The sequence below is a fragment of the Myotis daubentonii genome, chromosome 11, assembly GCF_963259705.1.
Source record: "Myotis daubentonii chromosome 11, mMyoDau2.1, whole genome shotgun sequence".
Taxonomy (NCBI): Eukaryota; Metazoa; Chordata; class Mammalia; order Chiroptera; family Vespertilionidae; genus Myotis; species Myotis daubentonii.
The window spans coordinates 72,075,186-72,100,234 of NC_081850.1; the positions used below are offsets into that span (position 1 = coordinate 72,075,186).

The window sequence follows — 25,049 nt, forward strand, 5'->3', positions numbered from 1 at the left end:
CACGTACCTGGGTTACAGGTTCCCCAGCCCTGACTGGGCACATGCAGGAGGCAACCAATCACCGTGTCTCTCTCACATGGATGTGTCTCTCTTTCACGGCAATGTTTCCCTCTCACTCTCTCTCTCCTCCCTCCTTCCTACTCTCTCTAAAAATCAATGGGAAAAATATCCTCGGGTGAAGATTAAAAAAAAAAAAAAAGATGGTTGATTCAGCTACCTTGAATTTGGATTCTTCAGTCTGAGGGTGAGTTATCTTCCTGTTAACTGAGAATGTACAGGAATTGATGAGGGACAGGAATGTCGAGTCAGTGAGGACAAACACCCCATCCGCGTAGCCACTCATGGGCCGAGAAAATGGTATTGATATGAACGGATTTCCCTGATGGATGGTTGCGCTGTAGACATTGATTCTAGCAACAAAACACTCCATCGCAAACCCACCCAGGCTCACCTTGAACCATCATATTTATGACTCCTAGGATCGTGTTAGTTTTTCCCCAAAGAAAGAAAGAAAAGGTAAAAGAGACGAAATTGAAAAGAACATTTGTAAAAGAACTTACTTAAATTATAAGAGACTGAAAGCCAAGCTTAGTGGGTAATTGAAGAATTGCATTAAAAAGGGATCAATATCTTTCTGGAATTTGCTCTGTCCTCGTTTTGTGAGTAGCTTTGCCAAAGGATGGTCGCTCTGTCACGATCTTGCAAATTTCTCTTGGCATTATCCCCAAGGACAACATTTTTTCCTCTCTTCGATCCTTCGTGTTTTTCCTTTTAGCACAGCCTTGACTCACGAAGACATTTAGGAGCAGAGATGCTGGAGAGCAGGGGCTTGAAATGTCAGGTCCCTGTTCCCGCCTCTGGGATCCTGGCGTTGCCAGCGTGAGCAAACGTTTCCTCCTGCATCTTCACGCTGAGCCTCTGGAGAAGGTCAAACTCATAGAGGAAAGAGTGGAGGGAATGAACAGTTGATTTATAAAAAAAAAATCTGCTTTGTAAAAAGGCCCATATTAAAGGCAAATTTCAACAGCATTAACGAAAACTGAAAGGGGGAAAAGAAGATACCGCTATTCCCGCCTTCCTAACAGGTTGTCGTTTTTCTGCCACCTCCTCCGGCCTCATCCCTGTGCATTCACATTTCCTCCCTGGTTTCATCGCCTGCTTCCGTTCGTCTTTGCTTCGTACATAGGTCGTCGTGTTGTTTCACGATCCTCTGTGGAACTGCATAGGGTCTTGGATGGGCTCACACGGCTGCTCTGCAGTCCAGTTGATATTCTCTGGGGCAGCAGCTCACAGAGGTGAGGTGCCCACAGAGAGCTGTACTTTGGTATACATTGAGTTCTTACCGCATGGGACAGCATTCCAGAAGAATAGAGACTAACAAGTTGTGGACTTTCGTTTAAGGGAATGTTTATAAATGACATGTGTTCTTAGACCAAAGTTAGCAGCAGCAAAAGGATTTCTGGGGAGTGGAGGGTGAGAGGTAGAATGAGAATGCAGAGTTGTTGCCCAAGTGTCTGTGAAAAGTATCTGCCTCCAACTCCTTGTGCAAGGCGTCTAATCCATGAGATGCACTTCAGCATTCATTCCTCCACTTGGTAATTGTTTGATTGAGCATCTCCCTTGTGATTGGTGTGATTTAACACCCTCTTTAAACTCTACAGATTCTATTTACCTATTGTTATTATATGTACAACTGATTCATATTTAAATGGAACTGTGAGCTTCCTAGCAACCAAGGCAAAAAGGGAAATCAGTACATGATTAGATTCTACTAGAGAACCCATTGGTACTTTAGGAGAGGTAAAAGTCCTCATTGGCATTCAGTGGAAGGCAGTGAATTTCAGGAGGAAGTCTATTTCAATTTCACTTCTTCATTGTCTCTCACTTTATGTGGAATCACCCATGACCTCCTATCTTTCATATTTATTTATACCCCTGTAACAAAATCACAAAAAAGCCCTGCTTTCTCTGTCTATTGGGAAAGATGTAAATAAAAATAATCACTTGTATAAGTATGTTGAGATGTGTTCTTTCAGGGGTAGGGAGCAGCATGTGCAAGTAGCTTAGAGCACTTGATACTGTACGAAAGCCGGGGACAGGGGCCGGAGATGAGGCTGGCCAGGCAGCAGGATGAGCTGTGTGGGCTTGAGATGCACTGTGAGGAGTTTGCATTTTACATCAGACGCAGTGGCAAACTTTGGGGCAGGGAAGGACACCTGCATTTCAGAAGGACTCTCTGGCTGCCCGGCAGAGACTGATTTTGGAGGCTGGGAAGCTGTTGCAGTTCGTGGTCCCTCTAAAACAATGGTTCTCAACCTTCCTAATGCCGCGACCCTTTAACACAGTTCCTCATGTTGTGGTGACCCCCAACCATAAAATTATTTGCGTTGCTACTTCATAACTGTCATGTTGCTACTGTTATGAATCGTCATGTAAATATCTGATATGCAGGATGTATTTTCATTGTTATAAATTGAACATAATGAAAGCATAGTGATTAATCACAAAAACGATATGTAATTATATATGTGTTTTCCGATGGTCTTAGGCGACCCCTGTGAAAGGGTCGTTCGACCCCCAAAGGGGTCGCTACCCACAGGTTCAGAACCGCTGCTCTAACAGGTTATTAACAGATAAAAATGTGTTATCTGTGCAGAGGGAAGGAGCCCTGAAGACAGAGGGCTAATTAGGGCTTTACTTCCTCATGACATTAAAATATGCCACTGGGGCAGAGTCCACATCACCAGTTTTCTGCCTTCCCTCAAAATGAGGCTGATGAAGGGATTAGCTAAAGAATATATATGCACGAGAGGCCCGATGCACGAAATTTGTGCAAGAGTAGGCCTTCTTTCCCCCGGCTGCCGGCACCGGCTTCCCTCCAGCACCCGGGACCCGGGCTTCCCTTCAGCCGCCAGCAGGCACCTGGGACCTGGGCTTCCCTCACAGCTCCGGCTTTGTCCGGAAGGTCGTCCGGAAGGACGTCTGGTGTAATGAGCATATTACACTTTTGTTATTATAGATATCCCATAGATATGGACAGCAGTGTGATGAGAAAGGCACAGATTTGGAGAGTCTAAGATGCAAATCCAAGCCCTGCCTCTGATCATCCTCTCTGTGACCTCACATAAACACTTCACACCTGCAATCTCTGTCCTTCCCTGTGCAATGGGAAGAATAAACCACGTGCTCGTCACTGCTATGTTGCTATTCCCAGTAACATTAGCCACCACTTACTGGGCAGCTACTCTGTGCCAAGCCCAGCGTAAGGTGCTTTGTGTACATTATTGAATCAGGCCTCCTTATTTCGTCTGCATACAACTCCACAAGGATAGGCATTGGTAGCACTGTTTGACAGGCGAGAGAGCTGAGGCACAGGCCACTTAGGAAGTAACTTGTCTAAAGTCTCATAGCTGGGAAGAGATGGAACTTCGTTTGAACGGCTTTCTAGTGAGCTTATCTTCCACTGAAAAACACTCAGGGGGTCCTCACCCTAAGACACCTTTACATTTTGCTGCTTTGCAGTACTTTAGTTCCCAGATAAAGTCAGAAGATAGAGCCAAGATTTGCCTAAACTGGGATATTTTTGGAGCCTGTGGAAGGAGGCACGAGGGAGGGTGGATACCTGCACCAGAGTGACTCTGCTTTGGGAAGAGATGAGTGGAAAGCCCCCATTCAGTCCTATCCACAGCCTCTATAGATAGGGGAATTAAGACCGTCTATAGGCCCAGGTGGCACAGTGCTGCCCCCTGCAGGTGGTTGTAGGAACTACGACAGGGAGAGACCTGGTTGCATATGAAAAAGCACACACTGTTCGTAGCCTCAGGAATCCCACCTTTCTCTAATCTAGGGCAGCGATTTTCAACCCGTGTGCCGCAAGAATCTTTAAAACATGCAATACCTGACTGTTTAGTCAGGCGCACTGACCTCTTTTTCCTTAGATAGTCAATTAAAAAAATGACACTACCCAACACAATAGCTGTCCAGTGTGAATGAATCAAAATCACACCTATTTTTTTTTTTGTCAGATTGGCAAAAGTGTGTATCTTTTGGTGTGCTGCACAATTTTAGTAATTGGTTTATGTGTGCCATGAGATGAAAAAGGCTGAAAGTTGCTGATATAGAGAATTAGATACACACGTGATCCGAGATGCAGGTAATAGCATGTTTTCATAGCATTGTTTGCGCTGGCAAAAAAAACAACAACGACAGTGAGAAACAACCTAAATGGTGCCCAGCAATCGGGGAGTGAGAATTCCGTGGTGCTCCATGTCTGCCAGGGGTTGTGATGTAATACAGACAGAAATGCGCTTAACGTCATTGAACTGGTGAGGAAAGAGCCTCAAAATGCACTTTTTAGCTGGAAAAGGAAAAGGCGATTCACCGACGGATGGCGTGACACCTAGATGGCTATCATCATCTTGGCTCTTGCATTTTAACTGCAGAGACAGGCAGAGAGTGGTTGGGTAATCTGTTCTGCGTCCACACTGCCAGCAAACAGCAGAGCCAGGGCCGAGGCCCCGGGTGTCTGGACCCAACGCCCCAGCGAGGCAAGGTGGGGTCGGGAAGGGTGGGCGTGTGCCATTCTGGCCTCTCTTCCCCGTCACTAACCTGGATTTCAGAGCAGCTCCCCATCCTGAGGGGGAGCATCTCTGTTTCCAAGAAGAGAAGAACTGGCTCCTCGAGCAAGGTCTGTGCCCTGAAATGAGCCTGCTGACTCACCATGAGTGTCCTCAAGGCCTTTCGAGGGCGCTTTTTTGCACATGTCCCGCAGGATGAGAGTCGGGTAACCTCGCAACCTTGTGCTCCTCTGTGTGCTTGCCCCGCGTGCATGTTTCTTGGACATATGCACATCCGTGTGTTAACACACACCCTCTGGTCCCCTACACCATGGCTCTCTCCAGCTGTTTCTCAGGCCTCTGCTAAGCAGGGTCATGCCATCCTGGTCTGTGATTTGGGGCTTTCAGAGTTAGCTCTGAAGAGCCGAGGGAGGCACATTTGCCTCCTGAGAGCATTAATCCAAGTAGCAAGTTGTTAAGTTTGAAGACATACGCATATAATTTACATTCCGCAATCATAAGACGCTGCCTGAATAGTCACCTGGTGACGGGGAGTGTCTTAGCCGTGCCATCTGCCGGGTCAGACGGAGATGTCTTTGCTTGGATTTAGGGGGATGCCCGCAAGTCCCCAGGTCGGGTTTCACCACGAAACACATGATAAAAGGCACGAGAGCACGGCGCTCTGGTGACCCTCTGCCTGCCGTGGATTCTCCAAAGCTTACGTTTTCTCTTTTTAGCCACAGCTCATCGACTTCTCAAGTAAGAGGCCCTGTGCTAGCAGGGCGCCTCTACTAAAGAGAGAGTGGCACTATGGCCTTCACCTTACAGAGGAGAAACCGAAAGGTGGGCAGCTTGCGGGAGGGGGCCCTGCTAACAGGCAGTGGGTTCAGGGGCCTGGCTGGTTCCGCAGGTTGCCGCAGCGGGAGAGGGCACGGGTGACCGAGAGTCACCAGCCTGCACGGCGGAGCTGTAAGGCGGGTGGTTCACCAGCCGTAGGCAGCTGCCAACAAAGGCAGGGCCCTCAGCATAGTCCCATTGCAGGGGCGTCTCCCCAGCCTCAGGTCGCTACAGGGGCCTCCACTGCTGACGTGGTGCTGCGTTGGGGTGTGCTTCCTGCCACACCTGACATGCTCCATCCGCCCTTCTGGTTTAGCCCTGGTTTCTCTGGGCCTCAGTTTCCCATGTGTAAAATGGTCTGACGTTCTTGCTGGCGCTGGCCACAGTAGCCCGAGGCCCTGGTAATGGAGCCCAGAGCCCCTGGATTCAAGATCTGGTTGAAAGACCCTATAGCCACCCAGGCGCCACGGTCTGAGGGCTCACTCCTTAAACAGGGAACCCCGACGTGTCCCCCAGGTGCAGCGCTCAGGCCTGGAGTCTGTCCCTGCACGTGCCCCTGATCTCTTTGCTACCATGACCCATGACCACCATGCGGGTCTAGGCTGCCTTTCCTTCTAAGTGCAGCCATGAACCGGAAGATAGTGGGGTTGAACTTGGGGCAGGACCTCAGCATTCGGTGAGTCCAGCCTGCTCAGGGATGGTTGACAAAACCGAGTCCCAGTGAGAGGAGGCTGTGGCCGTAGGTCACCCTGCGAGCCAGTGGCGCCACGGGGCATGCCTGCGGCGTCGCTGTGTCTCAGCCAGAGTTCTTTCTGGGTGCCCTGCTGCCTGAGGCTGCTGGCTGCCCAGCTTGCCCTGGTGAGAGAAGCCACTCGTCCTCCTGAGACACGAATGGCGTGGTGCCCCTGGCGGTGAGTGAGGACTGCACGATGCCCAGATGGCCTGAGCCTCAGGGACGAAGGGGCCATGGGTGGGTGCGGAAGGCGTGGGGGGGGGGGGCGGTGATCTGGGGAGAATGCATCGGCCAGCTCTTTTTGGGAATTAGCTCCTTCGTTCGGTGCCACCTTTAAAATAAGCAGCGGTTGTTTGTACACCTGGAGACAAGAGGGGAATAGGAAGGATAGACCCACTTCTTAGACCATCCCCACCTCCTCGCATGACACCCACCTTTTAGAGGGAGTGGAGCCCTTCCGCAGGGCTCTCAGAGCCTGTCCCAGGAGCCTCATTTTCTTCAGTTTCACCAGGAAAATAACGACAGTGGTGATGGATGTTGATATTCTTGCTCTTCAAGACCCACTGGAAGCCCACACTTACCCGTCCACAGCCAGGAGCAGAGGTTCTGGAATGGTCGAAGTTGGAGTGACCATCACATTTTCGGGTCCCATAGGCTTGAGGTGCAGAGGGGAAGGGGCTGGCTCAGGACCGTGCCCGTCCTCGCTGTACCCTCTCTGTCCTTCCCATTTCAGGTTTCCAGGGTCCCCTTCCATAAACTACCAGGGGTGGGCAGCTTGTGGGAGCCGCGGTGACCTCCCAGGCCCTCTCCGGCGCCAGCTGCCCGTGGCATTCTCATCAGAGGCATTAACCTCCTCTCGTTCAAGGTCATTGCCTGCCTATTTATAAAACTGACCAAGAGAATTCCACTACTGCCGGCAATACAGAATACAAATCATGCTCTCCGCGTTGGCTTCATTCTCTCCCCCACCTTCTCTTAACTCCTTAGACCAGTGGTTCTCAACCTTCCTAATGCCGTGACCCTTTAATACAGTTCCTCATGTTGTGGTGACCCCTGACCATAAAGTTATTTTCGTTGCTACTTCATAACTGTAATTTTGCTACTGTTATGAATCGTAATGTAAATATCTGATATGCAGGATGTATTTTCATTGTTACAAATTGAACATAATTAAAGCATAGTGATTAATCACAAAACCAATATGTAATTATATATGTGTTTTCCAGTGGTCTTAGGCGACCCCTGTGAAAGGGCCGTTCGACCCCCAAAGGGGTCACGACCCACAGGTTGAGAACCGCTGCCTTAGACAAAGCTTTTCTACACCCATTTTCTCTTCCAATGCAGACATGCCAGGGAAGAGAGGGGAGTGGGCTGTGCCTCTTGCTGAGCTCCTACTGTGTGCACAGCCTCTGGACCTCTCCCACGTGGTCTTGTTTAATCCACACGACCCCGAGAAGTGGGTGTTGTCCTCCTTTCACGTGCGCTGCTTTGAGAGAGGGGGGTGGCTGGCACTAGGACTCTATACTAACAGGTGACAGAAGCCATTCCATCCAGTTACGCCGGAATCATCTGTGTTCTCTCCACCCACATGCCTCTAATTCTAGCGCAGCCTTCCAGATCAAACGCGTAGCTGCGGGGTGATGCCTGTGGATGTTGGGGTTACTTTTGGGATCATATATGTACTTTCTCACCCCATCAGGTCAACCAGGCTTTTATGAGCACCTACTGTGAGCACCAGGGGAAGCCTTGTCTCTCACCAGGCGTTAAATGCCATGAGCATCTGCCCACTTTGTTCTCTCCCAGCCTGGCACACAGTAGGCCCTCCGTCAGGGCTCATCGAATGAATGATGGGGCTCAGACTCTACCCAGAAAAGAAGCAGAGAAGAGGCAGGCCAGTGGGAACTGCACTGAGCAGCCAGCAGTGCCCTCACGGAGGAGGGAGCAGTGGGCAGGGAGGAGGGGCAGGAAGATTGTGCGGAGGCTCGATGGCCTCGGAGGTTTCTGCTGAGGCTCCATGTGCCCTGAGACCCGCCTCCCTCTTTGCTCCAGCAGAAGCCCACTTGGTCTCCCACTTCCTCCATCCTGCACCTCAAACTTTAACAGGTTTTTATTTTCCCAGCAGTCTGTACAGGAGCCCGGGGAATGATAAAAGACCACTGTAGATCTTCCCCTGCTCATCTCCTCAGAAATCCTTCGGTAAAAGCAGAATTTTCCCTCTCCTTCTCCCTCTCCTGGGGAGTAGCATTTAGCTGTGGGAACGAGGGACCCGGCGCCTCCCTGCTCACGTCAGGACAGAGTGTCCTCGGGCAGGTACTGGCCCGCCAGGGCTCCCCACTGCCCTTGACAGCTCTGCCCGTGGCTGCATTTGGCCGCCAAGAGTATTGGGGAGTCAGAATAATGTATGCTCTGGATTCGGGCAAGCGGGGAGGACCAGACAGCAAAGTACCGCCCTCCCCCTTTGAGACATAGTGTTGCTCTCTGGAAGCAACATGCCCTCATTCTGGAGCAGTTGGAAAATACTGAGAAACAGGAAGAACAGAATAACAATCACCCATAGCCCGGCCCCCGGAGAGCAGCACTGCGGGCATCTCGGCCCATGGCTCCTCAGTTTGGTTTTATTTTTTTTTCCCCCCGTGGGATTTTTCCTTTACCAGAACTGAGATCGTTCTGTGAGGTTTGACTTACGTCCTTCTGACCCCACTTAACGTTGAACTAGGTCCCATATCCTTGGCATCACAAAGTTTTGTAATGGTTTTAAAATGTGACTTTAGCGGCAGCATGAACTGTCACGTGTGTATGGACCATCCTTGACTCAAATGGTCCCCAGTTCTGGGGGGTGTTTGCTGTTGATCCCGGTGCTGAAGGCCCTTTTCTGGGGGGAAAACCCACTTCGTTTCAGGTTCATTACGAGGAAGCAGCATGGCCGATCGCAGCTTCCACCCAGGGCGCAGGGCCTGCTTCCGTCCCTCTCCCTGTGGTTGGTCCGTCTCCAGACTGGAGCATATAGAATGAAGGTGCTGTTTACACTCAAGATTAGTTGCTCTGGGTAGGAACCCCTTACTAGCTGTGTGGACAGACGATGTCCCTCTAATTATTCACCAGAATTATGGGACCCCCTTCCCCACAAGATGGGATTCCGTGAGGAGTTCAGGAGACGAGGCCTGCGGGGGCAGACCGCCTGACAGGCACAGGCCCTTTGCAGACGTTCCGCTATCGCTATTATCAGTGTTCTTCTCTCTTGACTGTCTTGTCTGGTATTGTATCGGGGTCGCTGAGACCACCCCGAGTTCTGTGACACTAGAAGGGCTCGCAGGTTCAGCCTACAGTTGTCCTCAGGGCGAAGATTTGTCCGTGGCAAGGACGCACAGCAAAATGAGCGCAGGGAGCAGGGGCGCGGCAGAGGCACGGAGCTTCCGAGTCCCCCTGCCCCCCACCCCCACCCCCACGGGGCGAGCCTCCTCCCCCAGCACTGAACTGTGCCACAGGGATGAGATGCTGTCTGCCAGGGAGACTCAGCGCCAAGGGTTTGGGGTTTTTTTGTTTGTTTTGTTTGTTTGTTTGTTAATCCTCACCCCAGGATATTTTTTCCATTGATTTTTAGAGAAAGTGGAAGGGAGGGGGAGAGACAGAGAGAGAAACATTGGTGTGAGAGAAACACATTGATTGGTTGCCTCCCACACACGCCCTGACCTGGGCCGAGGATCAAGCCTGCAGCCGAGGTATTGAACCCGGGACCCTTCAGTCCACGGGCCGACACTCTATCCACTGAGCTAAACTGGCTAAGGCAGTGCCTAGGGTTTTTTGGGGGGCTGGTCACATAGGTACCCTCTGCCTGTACCCACATTCCAGATCTCCGGAGGGAAAGCAAGTGGTCAGCATGAACCGCATGGTTTGCACAGGTAGGCTGGGCACAGCGAGCCCTTGTCAGGTCGGGAACAGTGGGAACACTCCGAATGTAAGCTCCCAGGTGCCAGCACGGCAGGCCTCCCTGTGGGTGCCGGCCCAGGCCTGCTCTGTTATGCTGAGACCAGCTCTCTTGTGTGAACCACTTCAAGATAAGGGTGGGACAGATGTCCTGGTTTCCACAGGACAGAACCGAGGCCTGGAAAAGGAAAGGCATTTAGGGACTGGCCTTCTCCTCCGTGAATTGCGGGGAACGGGCGGCCGTCCCTCACCGCCCCTTCCTGCTAACGCTGCATCCCTCTCTCTCCCCTCTCTCTAGGCGCTCAAGGGCTCCAAGAAGCTGGTGATGTCGGTGTACTCGGCGGGGCGCATCCCTGGGGGCTACGTCACCAACCACATCTACACCTGGGTGGACCCGCAGGGCCACAGCGTCTCCCCGCCCGCCAGCCTGCCCCGGCCCCACCCCCACGGCGGCGCCCTGCGGCTGCGCGAGGGGGACCGGAGGAGCGCCCTGCACCTGCTGCAAGGCGGGGATGAGAAAAAGGTGAGCCGCCCCCCTGGCCCGGGCAGGCCGACCTGAGGCGGGGGCTGCGAGGGGGGCTGGCCCCTGAGACCGTGCTTATGGCTAAGCCCAGAACAGGGAAGCTTTCCAGAGGCTGGAAGGAGGGCCTGGTCCTGTCGGGGTTCCGTTCTGTCTTTTTGGCCCGTGCAGGCTGTTACAATGCAGACCAAGGTGCTGCAGCAAAGAGCCCGTGACTTAAATAAGGTCAGGTATCTCTCCTTGTCACAGCGAAGCGGAGGGGGCAGTGTGGGCTGGCGGGCAGCTCTGTCCCCCATCTTATTCTGGCGCCCGGTTCCCTCCACTGCCATCCTGTCTAGGACGAAGCTCAGAGCTCCCCTTTAAACTAGAACTGACTTGACCTCTCAGCAGCTCTGACCCTGGCGCTTAGCCACGCTTGCTGCCAGGGCCGCGTGCTCCAGAGGGAAGCGGTGGCCGGGCAGGTCTGGGTTGTAAGGAACAGAAACCGGTCCTGGCCACCTCCACAGAGTAAGAGCTCGCTGGCAGGCATGGCAGGCCCAGAACTGAGGCTGAGGAACTGGGGTGCCGCCTCCAGAAAAAAGGGATCTCCTCCTGTTCAGGTCTCTGCCTCCTTCCCCTCAACGGTCATACTCCAGGGACGTGCACCGATTGGCTGGTGGGGAGGGCTGGGCCGTTTGATTGACAGAACCACCAAGACGGTCGCTGGTGGGGGAGGGGTTGTCCAAAGCCCCATGGGATGTGGGAACCTGAAGGAGAGGGACAGGGGCATCAACAGACGCCCCCTACAGAGCCCGCCTCTCCCCGGACACGGCTGGTTCTTAAAATATTGTGGAAAGGACTGAGAGATGGCCCCCGTGATGCTTTAAACTTCACTCTGGGGGCTGTTTGCACCCCCCCCCCCGCCCCCCCAGTTGCTCCTGGGACGAGGAATGTCATACCTGCAAGCAGCTCTCTGGTCCTCCAGCCCTTTGACTCCGGCAGCTTGGAGGCCACAGAGCCCCCCTCCGGAGGCATTCTCAGCTTTCCTTTCCTGTCGATAAGACTGTAACGTTTATTTAATGTTTTGTGTTCTTTGTGCTCAAACATCGATCTGCAGGCGAGACAGAGATGGCAGCCGCCTCTGTGCCAGGCGAGGGGCAGTGGGTAGCCAGCTGGTAGGCACCACTGGGTCCGCCTGGGCTTCTTCCGAGGAGGCAGGGCTGGGTGGGGGTCGGCCCCGTGTCCCCCTCCCCCGGCGACCTTGCTGTCTGGCCGTCTTGAGAAAGCAGCAGTACCTGTGGCCTTGACTCATTTCCGAGTCCGGCTTTCCAGGGTTAGGCAGAGAACTTGCTTTATCCTTTTCCCCAGCCCCGTCCCTCGGGGCAGGACATAATCTTAGGGTAGGAATTCTCACTGGTGGAGAGCCGGCTGGGTGCTGGGCTCTGTCCTTACAGCGTCTTATTGAATCCGCAGACGGCCCTGCAGGGCAGGTGTCCTTATCCGAATTTTACACATGAGGGGTCGGAGATTCAGCAACTAGGACCCATGCAGCGAGGCCCCCTGTACTTGGTGAGCTCCTGGTGTGCCTGAGGCTGCTGTGGGAAGTGGGATAGGAGGTCCTGGGAGGAGTGAGACAGTAATCCAAAAACAGACGTAAGTTAGCAAGAGCATTCAAGTGGTGAAGACAGATGGAAGAAGTACAATCAGGAGAGGGGATAGAGAGATGGGGAGGGAGGCACTGCTCCGGATGAGGTGGTCAGGTAGGGCCTTCTCCGAGGAGATGGTTCCTGAGTGAGACCGAGAGAGGAAGAAAAAGCCACCATGTGCTGTCTGGGGGCTGAAAATCCCAGGCAGCAAGGACTGTGCGTGCAAAGGCCCTGAGGTGGCATCTCGAGGCTTGGCGAGAAGGACCCTGTCCCTGGAAGTGAGTGGATGGGAGGGTTGGGAGGAGAGAAGGTGACCTCTGGGCGTCTAGGAGTGACTTACATAGGAACGCAGAAGACAGAGGCTGAGAGAACTACTACTTCAGAAGGCCCGGAGGCCCACTACTTCAGAAGGCAGCAGAGACCCTAGACCAGTGGTCGCCAACCGGTGATCCATGAGGTCTGAAAGGTTGGCGACTGCTGCCCTAGACCACCCCAAGGAGGCCTTCACAGACCTCAGAGCTCCCGACGGCAGCTTCTGCCCTCTCCTCTAGTCTCCTCTCTCGGATACAACGTGGAAACCCCCACATCCTTGTTGAGAAGGGCCCTGGGGACATGTCTCTGGAGCCCTCACTCTGGCTCCTGGGCCTGACTCTTCTGTCCAGTGGCCTGGTCACATCTAATATTCTAAATAGCTGTGACCAGACTCCCGGATGGACTTCCCACCCAGCCCCAGGGGGGAGTGCTCAGGGCAATCGTGATATAAAAATCACACGTGGAACAAAAGTGCCTTTGAAAACTCTCTCCGCTGCCCTCTGAAGTTGGATCTGTTTTTTCAGCCCTTCCAGTGATGCTCTCCTCCACACTGGAGTGTGAGCACCATCGTGAGGCGGCAGGGAGGCACAGGGAGGAAGAACTTGCGGAGCTCTCTGCAAATGAGACCTCTCTGCTCTCGGGACACTGTCACGCCCTCAGAGGCCAAGAGGGGCTCCTTGTTCCAGCGTCCCATTCTGGGCTAACCCTCAGCCTCTACAGCTGCAGTAAACAAGGACAGGAATGCTGCTGGGGGTTAAACAGGCTAGTGTCCACGTGGCAGAAAGGATAAGACTCTGGAGCCAGGCTGCCTGGGTTCAAATCCTGCCTCCCCCACTTACCAGCTGGGTGACCTTGTACAAGTGACACAACCTCTCTGGGCTTCAATCTCTCCTCTGTAAAATGAAGACAATAACAGGGCCTACTCTCCCCACTACTGGGTCAGCTCCGTGGCGGTAAGGATCTCGGTTCTGTGCCCTGGTAGTGCCTCGCACAGCACAGGCTCTCAGAAAGTATGGAGTGAATGAATGAATGAAGATGAAAACACCTTGGCAACTGGCCAGTACATGCTAGAAGCTCAGGGAACATTTGCTGGGTTTGAATTTAAGTCCTGTTTGATTAAACCCTTGTGTACACTGTTCTTTGCAGAGTTAACCAGTTAACTGCCACGATATTTTGAATTTAATTTAAAAAGGTCCACCGCTGGCGTCTATAGACGCTTATGACGTACAAATGGTTAACAGAGGATATAACTTGGTGGTTCTCATGACTCCCTCCTTGGGTTCCGTTAATTTGCTAGAGCAACTCACAGAACTCAGGAAAGCAGTTTGCTTACTGTTTACCAGTTTGTTGTAAAAGGACTGGATACAGGATACAGATGAACATCCAGATGGAAGAGAGGTGTGGGGAGGGACGCAGAGCTCCGGTGCTCTCTCCAGATGTGCCTTTCTCTCCAGATGTGCCTCTCTCCCTTTATGTTCACATGTTCACCCGCCCAGAAGTTCCCCGCACCCTTACCATTGGGACTTGGTGGAGGCTTCCTCACAAAGGCCCGATCGGTTAACTCCTCTTCCAGCCCCTCTCCCTTTCTGGAGAATGGGGGTGGGAGGTGAAAATTCCAGGCTCCTCATCATGGTTTGGCCTTTCTGGTGTCCAGGCCCCAGGTGTGCAGGAGCCATCCAGGAACCCACCCAGAGACACCTCATTAGAACAAAAGATCCTCCTACCGCTCTTACCACTTAGGAATTTACACGGGTTTCAGGAGCTCAGTGCTAGGAATGGGGTTGAAGACCAAATATACATATTTCTTGTTATAAATCACAATATCAACCTGGTTTTAGGGCTTTCTGACCGTGTGGCCTTGAGAGCGTCCCTTGACCTTGGGTGAGCCACTGAAGCTTCCGGCTCCTGGATTTGGGGATGGTCACGGCAGCCATGTGTGGCTGTTTCCAGGGTCACTGGTCGTGTGTGTAAGCACAGAGCACAGTGTCTGGGACAGAGTCATTCATTCCGGGGACAACCATGGCTCATCGAATGCCAGCGAGGCGCTAGGTACCTTTCATGTATTTTTGCCTCCAAATGCTTATTGACGTCATCTCCTGGGGTTGCTCATATTGCTTCCTGGGCAGGGTCGGGGTTCTAGGCAAGGCAGGAGGGGGATGGCAGTGCCTGCTCCGTGTAGGTTGTGTGCGAGGATTTCACTGGTGGGGAAACCGAAGGTCAGAGACGTGATGGGCCTTGCCCCACGGTTGCCCAGGGGTAAAGGGCAGAAGCAGGATTTGAACTCAGGCCTTCAGGAGGCAGTGTGGTGCTCCGCGTAAATGCCTGGCCTCTGCCAGCTGTTGGCTCTGACCGTGGCCACATCCTTTCATCCTCCAGCCTCAGTTTTCTCATCTGGAAAATGGGAATAAGAATAAAGTCGTAGAGGAGGAGAGGGGATGAAATGAGGTAATTAATGCATGTGAAGTGCCTGGGATTTAGGAAATACATCTAGTCCCCAGCTAATCTAGTGAGTTATTATTACTACGTGCCTATTATTGGTGGGTGTGGCCTTCTTTTCATGGAGCCAGGCTGCCTCTCCTGACTGTCCTTTCCCATCTGTGAAACACCAGCTGAATTTCCAGCAAGTGATTGAGGCCGATGACTGTGTGGTTGATGGGACTGTTATTACAGTTCCGTAATAAAGACTCCATTTTATTCCCTGTGAAGGATTTATGGGGAGGTGGCGGGAAGGCGGGAGGTTTGTTTCCATCCTTAGTATTCAGAGGGCGACTCCTGCCATCTGTGTGTTCCTGGGCTCCTCTGGGCTCTCCCCAGAATCTTTGTGTCCTGGAGCTGGAGGGACCAGGTGGGGCGTGGGGGGGCGGGGGTGGGAGAACAGACCCCAGGTCACCCAGTGAGCAGGGCTGAGTTCGGCTGGTTCCAGGCCTAAAGGCACAATATGGAAGAGGGGGTTTGCTCTACCTGCCATCTGTGGGTTCCTGGTAGGGACTACCCACTCTGTCCTCAGCCTGCCTCGCTGGTCCGAGTCCTGCCTCTCCCCTCTCGCCTGGGGGCCCTCCCCAGTAGTCTTTCTAAAATCCCAGTCTGAGCCTCTCTCCCCTGCGTAAGGCCCAGGCGTGGCCTCGCTCACAGCCCCGCACATAGGCTAGTCTTGTTTCTCTCTCTCCCTCCCTGCCGCGCTCCATACAAACAGAATCCTGCCTGAGCCCAGGGGCTGTGCACTATCCAGATTCCAGATTCGGAGCTTTTGCACTCCCCTTGCCCTGCCCCCTCAGCCTTCGGGATTCCAAGGCCATCTTTCCAGGAGGCTCCCCCGCCCATCTCATCAGAGACGTCCCTTTCTCCAGGACGTCTCCCTGACCACCTCACTCCCCAGTCAGGACCATGGTCCCTTCTCTGCACCCACACGGTCCCCGAGCCACCCCCCACGCTCTGGCCACACTGTTTCCTGGTCCCGCTGCCCCTCCAGACTGAGACCCTTGCGAGCAGGACTGTCTGGGGCATCTGTGGGTCCCCTGGCCCACACTGGGTCTGGGCGCCCCCTGTGTTTGTAGACTTAAGGGCTACTGAAGCAGCACCCTGTGCTGTCAGGATGGATGGCAGAGGCAGAAGGCCCTGGGGAGGCAGGAGACCCTGGGGTTGTGGCACCCCAAGCCTGGACTCAGCCTTGATCCTGAGGAGGGAGCTGGGGGAGGAGGGGCCCCGGGGCCCGAGCAGGCCCTCCCTGATGGAAGGATGTGGCTGAGGGCGGCCAGTGGAGGCAGAGAGAGTCCGTGGCCCGTGGTGTGAAGAAGGAGTGACACCAGGAGTGCTGAGGAGCTCTAAGATGGGCGTCAGGGCATCCCTAGAGGTCATCTCCCTCAGCGCCCCCCTTTCCTGCTCGTGTGACTGCAGCCCAGGGGAGAGGGGCTTCCCCCGGTCACTCAGCAAGCCGAGGCAGAGCTGGGGCAGAAGCTGCCATGTCCCCGGGGACCTTGCAGACCTGAATCCATGTGCGCCTCAGGGACTGGGAGTGACGGCAGCCTGCTGGCCCCCGAAATTCATGGCGCTCAATGCTGTGTCCTGTCCCTGCTGCAGGTGAACCTGGTGCTGGGGGACGGCCGGTCCCTGGGCCTCACCATCCGCGGGGGCGCAGAGTACGGTCTCGGCATCTACGTCACCGGCGTGGACCAGGGCTCTGAAGCAGAAGGCAGCGGGCTCAAGGTGAGGGGCCCCCCACTCCCGCGGGAGGGGGTGGGGTGCGGGGCTGCAGGCATGGGGGTGAGAGGGACCACCAGAGCCATGCCTCGGAGGCTGACTGTGGTCAGACTTCCAGCAGCGCATTCAGCATCCACGTTAGGGACTGGCCCCAGCAGGAGCCCTGGCCCAGCTGCATGCCTCCCGTTCACAGCTCAGAGCGAGCGGCAGGAGCCGTGTCCCATCTCCCACGCCCCAAGTTCCCCGCTGTCCTCAGCGCAGGGTGCCTCCCACGTGGTGCTGGGCACCGGGCCAGCCAGGCTCTTCCTGGCTGCTGTTTTGCAAGCACTGCTGATGGACTGCGATGGCCCTGACTTCAGAGTTCATTATGGTGCTTGGAGAGGGAAGAGAAGAGAAAAGCCACGAGCTGGGCTGGGGTTGTACTGGGGCAGCGTCGGGGCTGGCATTTGATCCAGGGCAACCAGCAGTTATTGAAATATTATTAATTCACGTCTTAAAGAGGGCTCACTGTGTGCCCAGCATTCGTAATTGACTTCACAGGTGTCATCTCCTGGAACCGTCATGCCATCCTGTGGGGTAGGTCATTCTTACCCCCGTTTCCGGCTGGGTAAACCGAGGCATGGAGAGGTTAAGCAGGCTAACCCAAGGTCGCACAGCCGATGGGATGCAGAGCAGGATTTGGGCCCAGGCAGTCTTGATTCCAACGCAGCAGGAGGCGAGACTGTGTCTCCATAACAAAGGGCCTGAATGCATGGCTCCGGAGGATCCCCTGAACACCACTCTGACCCCCACGACCTTTCCTCTCCTCTCTGTAGAGCGTCAGGTTCCTCCCATTATGGGGCATTCAGGCTCTTTGTTATGGAGACAGACAGGCCTCTGTATGTCAGCTTCTCTTAGGAAATACGGTGATGCGGGAAGAGCTCTGTGTTTGGAGCCAGGAAGATTGGATTCAAACCCCGATTTCGCTTTTGCTTTAATAGCTATATGACCTTAGAGAATCCCTTCACCTCTCTGGGTTCCTGTCCTTTTCCCAGGGAATCATAAAAAATAACGTGTCTTCCTCAGGATCACTGAAAAGATGAAAGGAGACATGAACTCACAATGACATTAATAACAGGTTCAATATCGAGTGTCTAAGATATGGACTGAATGTTAGTGTTCTCCCCAAATTCGTATGTGAGAATGCTCACCCCCAGTTTGGCAGTGCTAGGAGGTGGGGCCTCTGGGAGGTGCTTAGGTCCCGAAGGGTGGAGCCTCAGGAATGGGATTAGTGCCCTTAAAAAAGGGGACCCAGAGAGCTCTCTAGCCCTCTCTCCACTCTGAGGACACAAGGAGAAGTTGGTGGTCTGCAACCTGGGAGAGAGTTCTCACCAGAACCCGACCAGGTTGGCACCCTGATCTCGGACTTGCAGCCTCCAGAATGGGGAGGGGAGAGGGAATAAATGTCTGTTGCTTCTGAGCCACCCAGTTGCTTTGTTATACAGCTGGGACTGACTGGGACAATCTGTTCGTTCCCAAGTGTTTTAAGCCACCCTCACCGCTGTTAAATGCCTTCTTTGGCTAGCCCATTTCACAGGCACAGCGTCTGAGTCAGAGTTTGCACAGCTAGTGAGAGGGAAAGCCGAGACTGGCATTTGGGAATCGGGGTCCTGGTTCTGAACTGTGCTCGGAACCAGGACAGCAGCGGGTGGGTGGTAGGTGCTCCACAGCGGCTGGCTGGTGCTAGTTAGTTCTGAAATGCCCTGGGTCTGGGCGCTTGCTGTGCTCTCAGCCAGTTAAGATGGTACCTTGTTGGGTCTCCAAGAGGAAACAGTCTCCTAGTAGTCTGTAAGCAGATTGTGTTTAGTAAATTTGTTATTTTGAAATAATTTTAGATTTCCTGAAAAGTTGGAAAGACAGGTCCCCCTTTCCTTCATTTAGCTTCCCCTGGTATTAACATCTTGTATAAGCAGGTGCATTTGCCAAGACTGAGAAGCTGACATTATTGGTACTATACTGCTAAACCGACTCCAGACTTCATATTCAGAGTTCAGTTTTCCCACTTTTGTTCTAGAATACAGTCTAATCCAGCACACCACATTGCATTTAGCCTGAATGCAGTTTTAATTCCATTTACTTCCCCCCAAATTACAAAAAAAAAAAAAAGAGTTTGAAGGTAGTTTCAAAACACAAAGTAAAGATGCTTTTTTTTTTTTTAATGAGAAAATTGGGAGGAAGAACAAGGGGGGCAGAGGGAAGAGATAAAGCCGGAGTGAGAATCTTTCCAGAACACTTGCGGTGTGGATTGCAAACCCAGCCACAGGCAGGACACAGCTGGCTCTGAGCTTCCTGGCAGCCGCCACAAAGAGGGTAGCGGGGGAGACACATTTCTAAGATGAAAACAAACCGGCTGTGCTTGAGAAGCCTGGTTATTCCTTGTCCCGAGGCCGGAGAGCGGTTTCCCTGGGCCCCTCCGAGGGAGGATGTTGTGTGATGACATAAGCAGTGTCCTCAGTGACAGGAGACACACGAAGGGGTCCCCTGCCGTGTTGGTGGTGGATGCGTTCTGACGGAAGCCTTGTTAAGGAAGCGGGAGGGAGTGTGCAGGAGGGGACCGTGCCTGGCTCAAGGATGCCCATGACCCGTTGCTCACTGGGAAGCACAGGCTGCAGGATCACACATCCAGCAGGACCTCACGCGTATGAAACACGGACGTAAAAATGCGCAGAGAAGCATCTACCGACCTCTTCCCACATGTCAGCAGCGGTGATCTGGCCGAGAAGCGATTATGGATGATTCTCCCTCTTCTTTATGTCCTTGCGCAGTGTCTGAACGGAGTATTTTATAATCATGCGAACGGCTTCAGTAAGGTGATTTCCATTTTGAAACAAAGCAGAAGAAAAGTATCCCGTACGAGTTTTCTGGCCACGTCAGTTGCAGGCCATCGAAGGCTGTATTTGCTCCTAAAACGCCCGCCTTCAGTAGCGGATTTCCATCTTCAGTGTCCACCCCAGGGAAGCACTCCGAGTTCCCTGCCAGTATTTTCCTTTGCCCTCCACGGTCCCTGGGATATGCAAGCGCCTGCCTACACCCACTCGGGCATCCGGGACTGATTAGTTCCATGTATTGTCACTGCAGTTTTCAGTAGAATTAGGCATATTGAGTGGAATAAAGGGGCTTGGTGTGTGGGCGGTGGAGCCAAGAACAGGCTTTCTTTGTAAACAAGACTCCTTGCTGCCCTGCAGAGCTTTCCCGGGAGCAAGTGCTGCCTTCTGCCTGCCCCCCAGCGCTCACTTAGCTCCTTGGGGCCTTGCGGGTCCAGGGAAAGGGCAAGTCCCCTGCTGGGAAGGAGAGCTCCTCGGAGGGGGCAGGCACCTCCCAGCGTGTGCCCTGGGCGCAGCCCTGGGACCTGGAGCTCTCCCACCCTCCTGCACTTATTCCTTCAGCCTCTCTTATTCCTCTGCACCTTCCCCTACAGCTTCAAACCCCGCCAAAGAATGGGCCATAAAACCTTGTTTGTTCCTTTAAGGACAGCCAAGATCGACTAGCATTTAAAAAGAATAATGATGAGAGCAGTTGCTCTTTATTAACCAGCTATTATGGACCAAGTGCTGTGCCAAACGCTTTAGATACACTCTTATTTATTCCTCCCAATAGCCCTATGGCGGGCGTTCATAGCACCGTTTAATAGGTGAGCAGTTGAGGCTCAGAGAGGGGCAGTGACTTGCTCAGGATCGAGGGCCTAGCCCTTCAGGCCCTTTAAAGGCCACCTGCTTTCTTCTGTCACCTCCTTAGTACCCTAATTTGACCAAATATCAAGAGACTGCAAAGAGAGGAAATAAAGGACATTTAGTCCTAAACGTCAGCAAGCAAGCTTGGGAAGCCCAGTGTGGCCCTCCCAGATCCTGCCTGCCCCCACGACCTGCACCCCTGAGGCCATCTCAGGGCGGGAGGCCCATTTGGTTTCTGCTGGTATCAGTGTGGACTCCTTTACATAGAAGAAAAAGTATGTGTGTATACATACACAGGTAGATACATAAATAGATGTGTGTACCCATGAGCTACTATATATACATACAGTTCCTCTGGGAGGGGAGCACCCAAGGCTGTTCCTTTCGGTTCCTCGCTGGCGCGCCAGCCCCGGCCCCACAGTGCCGGCTCGGGAGGAATCGTGGCACAGCAGCCCCTGATTGCTTTGGGGACTTGGAAATCCCCTGGCTCTTTAAGCAAGAGGTGGGTAATAACTTACATGTTATTGAGCTCCAGCTTAGAGGACGGGCTGCCTCTCCCAGAGTGCAGGGGCCACCTGCGCTCCCGGGGAGGGGCCACGAGCCCTGAACCTCAGAGACGGCATCTTGCTTCCCTTCCCAGGGATTGTGGAGGCGAGGCTGTGCTGCAGGTAGATTCCAGGCTCTCGACTACTAATGTTTATAATAATAACTAGAGGCCTGGTGCATGATATTCGTGCACTTGCGGGGGTGGGGGGAGGGTCCCTCAGCCCAGCCCAGCCTGTGCTCTCTCACAGTCTGGGTCCCCTTGGGGGATGTCCGTCTGCCGGCTGCAGTTGAACATCCCCTGAGGAGTCCTTAGCGCTGCTGTGGAGGCGGGAGAGGCTGCCATCACTGCCGCTGCACTGGCCAGCTGTGAACCCGGCTTCACCTCCTCATTGAGCATCTGCCCCCTGGTGGTCAGTACGCATCATAGTGACCGGTCATTCCACTGTTTGGTCGATTTGCATATTAGCCTTTTATTATATAGGATAATAATCTGTATATGTAAAAGCCTAAGCAACCGTTATGACTGGACAACAGCTCTGACATGCACTAACCACCAGGGGGCAGACGCTCAATGCAGGAGCTGCCCCCTGGTGGTCAGTGCGCTCCCATGGCCAACCTCCCACGGTCCCTCCCCCAAGCCTACCGGTCCCCATTGGCCCTGATCAGCCCCGATCAGGACTGGAAGAGATGCCCTGATTGGCCCCGATCGCCAGCCAGGCCGAGGGACCCCCACCGTGCATGAATTTGTGCACCAGACCTCTAGTAATAATAATAATAATAATGACAATGTCAGGACACAATGAGCTATGCATGTAAAATCCAGTGCCTGGCATATGAAAACACCCCAAAATGGCAGCCCTAATTGTGTGAGTGTGGGTGCTGGCGGGTAAAGGCCTCTGAAAGTCTCAGGTAGCTGATGAGTCCGCCCAGAGGGTGAACAGCTTTCCCAAGGAGCTGGGAGGTGACTTCTCTCCCGAGAAACCCGCACATGCTGGGTGACTGTTTTAGGCTCTCCCCCCTGGCTGTGCCATCCTCTCCATCCTTCCTAGGTTGCTGTCTTGGCTGGATTTGTGAACTGGCCTCTGAATGGGAGCTTAATAAACTGTAAACCTTCAGTTTGCTTAGTCCGACTGCCTGGCTTTTAAAGCTCCCCACTTCCTTGGTCATAATTGCTCCCAGTTAGGCCACTGCCCAAGAGAGACCCGTGTCGGACTTCTGACCTCCAGACCTGTAGGATAACAAGTCCATGTTCTTTGAAGCCGTTACGTTTGTGGTACTTTGTCACAGCAGCTCTAGGAAACTGATACGGTACCTACTGTAGCCCCCCACCAAACATAGTGCTGGCCTTTAGGAGGCACTTGGTTCTCATCTGAAAGGCCCAACATATTTTCTCACCCCATCTTACGAGACAAAAGCAGTTTCAGAATTGCCTCGTGCATTCCACTGTGGAAAACAAACGCGCTAAGCTGAGGTTCTGATTGGTTAGCAACTCATTTTGTCTTTAAACTGAGGGTTTGGAGTCAAAGTCTTGTGTTGGGCTAGTTGTTCCTTTTCCTCTTCAGCTTAGTTCTGTTACTTATTTGAAACAGGTCCCTTTGTTTCCACTGGCATTCAATTGGGCTCCCCCCTATTGATTTACTTTCACTTTGAGCAACTAAAACATCAAAATTATGCATAAAAGGTATACACCCGAGTGTCCCTTCTCCCCCACACTCCTCCCGCTCCTCGCTCCTCGCAGGGAACGAAACAAACTGGTTTTTGGTTTATTCCTGTTTCTTTTTTGCAAAAGCAGTTAGGTACATGTAATCTTTCTCCTTTCCTTGACGAAAGGCAGTATGCTATTGGTATTATTTTGCACCGTAACTTTTAAAATCGAATATGCTGGAAATCACTTCATGTCGGTGCACAGAAGTCTTTATTCTTTTTTTTTTTTTTTTCTTTTCTTTGCGGCTGCTTGGAGCTGCACGGTGTGGCTCTGCCTGACTTGATTCATCCACTCTCTGTGGGCATTTAGGTTGTTTTCAGTACTTGGCAGGTCTCCTACCTGACGTGGAAGAGAAGGAAACTGAGACACACGGGGGTTAGGGAAATTACCCAAGGTCACACAGAGAGCAAGCAGCAGAGTCTGGGTTTAGACCCAGAGGGCAGACTCCTGGGTCTGTGCTCACAACCACACACCAGATGGCCTCTCACTTCGCCTGCATAACAGTGTAACAGTTGGCGGTCTCAGTCCTGAGTTTTGAGGGAAAGAAGGCTTCGCGCGGTAAAATTATTCTCCCTGGGTCTCAGGGAGAAAGAGGGGACCCTGCCCTGAGTGGGGTCACTCCCAAGCCTGCTGAGCTCTTTCCCCAGGCACCTCAGGCCCAGAGGACGTGAGTGCCTGCTGCTGGTGGTTGGCCAGCTTTAGGGGAGGTCAGCGTCCTGTCCTTGCTGCTGTCCCCGCATGCTCTCCTCAGAGCATCCCAGATCTGAGCCTGTCACTCGATGGGCTGTGGATGATGGAGGAGTCTTTCCTCTGCCTTGAAATGAAGGGCATTCCCATGGCCCGCCCTCCGTTCCTCCATCGCTGGTGATAAATAGGAGGCAGTGGTGACAAATAAAATCAAGCCACCTTTATTCGTTTATCCTTCCATGCCCTCCCCATCGGCGCCCGATGGCAGGCTGAGCAATATTGGACACTCCATCACTCTTTGCTCCTGTCTCTCCTTCCTCCGGGGGGTCGTGTCTTGATGAGTTCCGGGCCGTGTGAATTTTTCTTGGCTAATTATTCTGAGGGCCTGGGCTTTGGCCCCAGACCCGTCCCCGTGCTTTCTGGGCCTCGGTCTCCCCGTCTGCAGGGCTGGTGGTTGCAGCCTCTTTGCCTCTTTACTTTTTGCCTTATTGACCCATGTCATCTAACTCAAAGCTGGCTTCGATCGGTAAGAAAAAGTAACATTTCAGTGAATCAACACATAGAGCTCTTAGTTTTTTTTTTTAGGTGCGGGGGGTGGGGGGCAGGGAAGTCAGATCAAGACCATTAAACATGCCAAATCCAAGTTCACAAACCAAAGGAAAAGGGGAAGCGAATGGAAGTGAGTGGAGAGGAGGAAGGGCGGTCCCTCCTGTCCCTTCACCAGTTACTAAATGCCTCCTGTGTGCCAGGCACATGCTGGGATGAGGGCGGCACAGGGGGGTAGGAAGAATGTGGAAAGCTGGGCTCAGGTGCTGGCTCCTTGTTCACTTCCTGCGTGATCAGCGACCTTGAACAAATCAGTTGACATCCCAACCTGTCGCCTCCACTGGGAAGGGAAGCGAAGGACAAGCTATTGAAAGCCTCTCTCGTGGTGTCAGGCTCTGTCCCGAGTGGTCCCCTTTGGTTCTCACAAAGAGTGTGGGTAGTGTCATGCCCACTTTACAGATGGGAATACTGAGTCTCCGACTGTACTTGAGAGCTGTGCAGGGCCACATGGCTCCTCTGTTTGGTGGCCTGGTTTCAGACGTAGGGGCATGTTTCCATGGCACCTAGGCATGGGGCTTCGTAGCCCGACAGCCCCACGGGGCTGCTGTGAGCAGCAGGGGACACTGGGTTTATTTGAAACTGGGTTGTGGACTCCAAATGACAGTGAGCAGGCAGGCAGGCAGCTGTGCTGACAAGGTCCCTGGACCTCGGGGAAGCTCTGAAACAAGTAGAGAATTTGAGAGAGAACTGGACACGGAGAAATGGGAGTCTCAGACCAACCCAGATGCTGTCCAGGGCTGTGTGGGGACCCCAAGGCCAGCCCCATCCAGAACTTCAGGTTTAAAACAGGCCCTGGAGGAAGAAGAAGGACGAGAGGATTGGAGAGAGATGAGGAAGACAGGCTCATGTACCCCTATTCGGTTGGGGTTTCCCGAGTATGATTCCTATTTCACACCTGTTCCCCAGGTGGGTCACACGTGAGCTGCCTCTCACAAATCTGTATTTATTTATTTATCTATCTATCTATCTATCTATCTATCTATCTATCTATCTATCTGGGATGGGCTCGGGTGTTCAGACTAGGGTCGCTCCCAGGGCTAGGTGAGGCTATTTCGGATGAGGCTAAACTCTTGGGCTAGGCTCCATCTTTG

At 53.2% G+C, this 25,049-nt stretch overlaps 1 protein-coding gene across 5 annotated transcripts in view; it reads left to right on the forward strand.

The window, feature by feature from the left end:
* WHRN (whirlin) overlaps nucleotides 1-25,049 on the forward strand; it is a 65,101-nt gene that overhangs the window by 14,368 nt on the left and 25,684 nt on the right. For all 5 annotated transcript variants that reach the window (XM_059657875.1, XM_059657876.1, XM_059657877.1 and 2 more), the window contains exons 2-3: nucleotides 10,349-10,573; nucleotides 16,585-16,710. In XM_059657875.1, coding sequence (XP_059513858.1) covers nucleotides 10,349-10,573; nucleotides 16,585-16,710 — 351 coding nt within the window. The remainder of the gene's footprint in view (nucleotides 1-10,348; nucleotides 10,574-16,584; nucleotides 16,711-25,049) is intronic.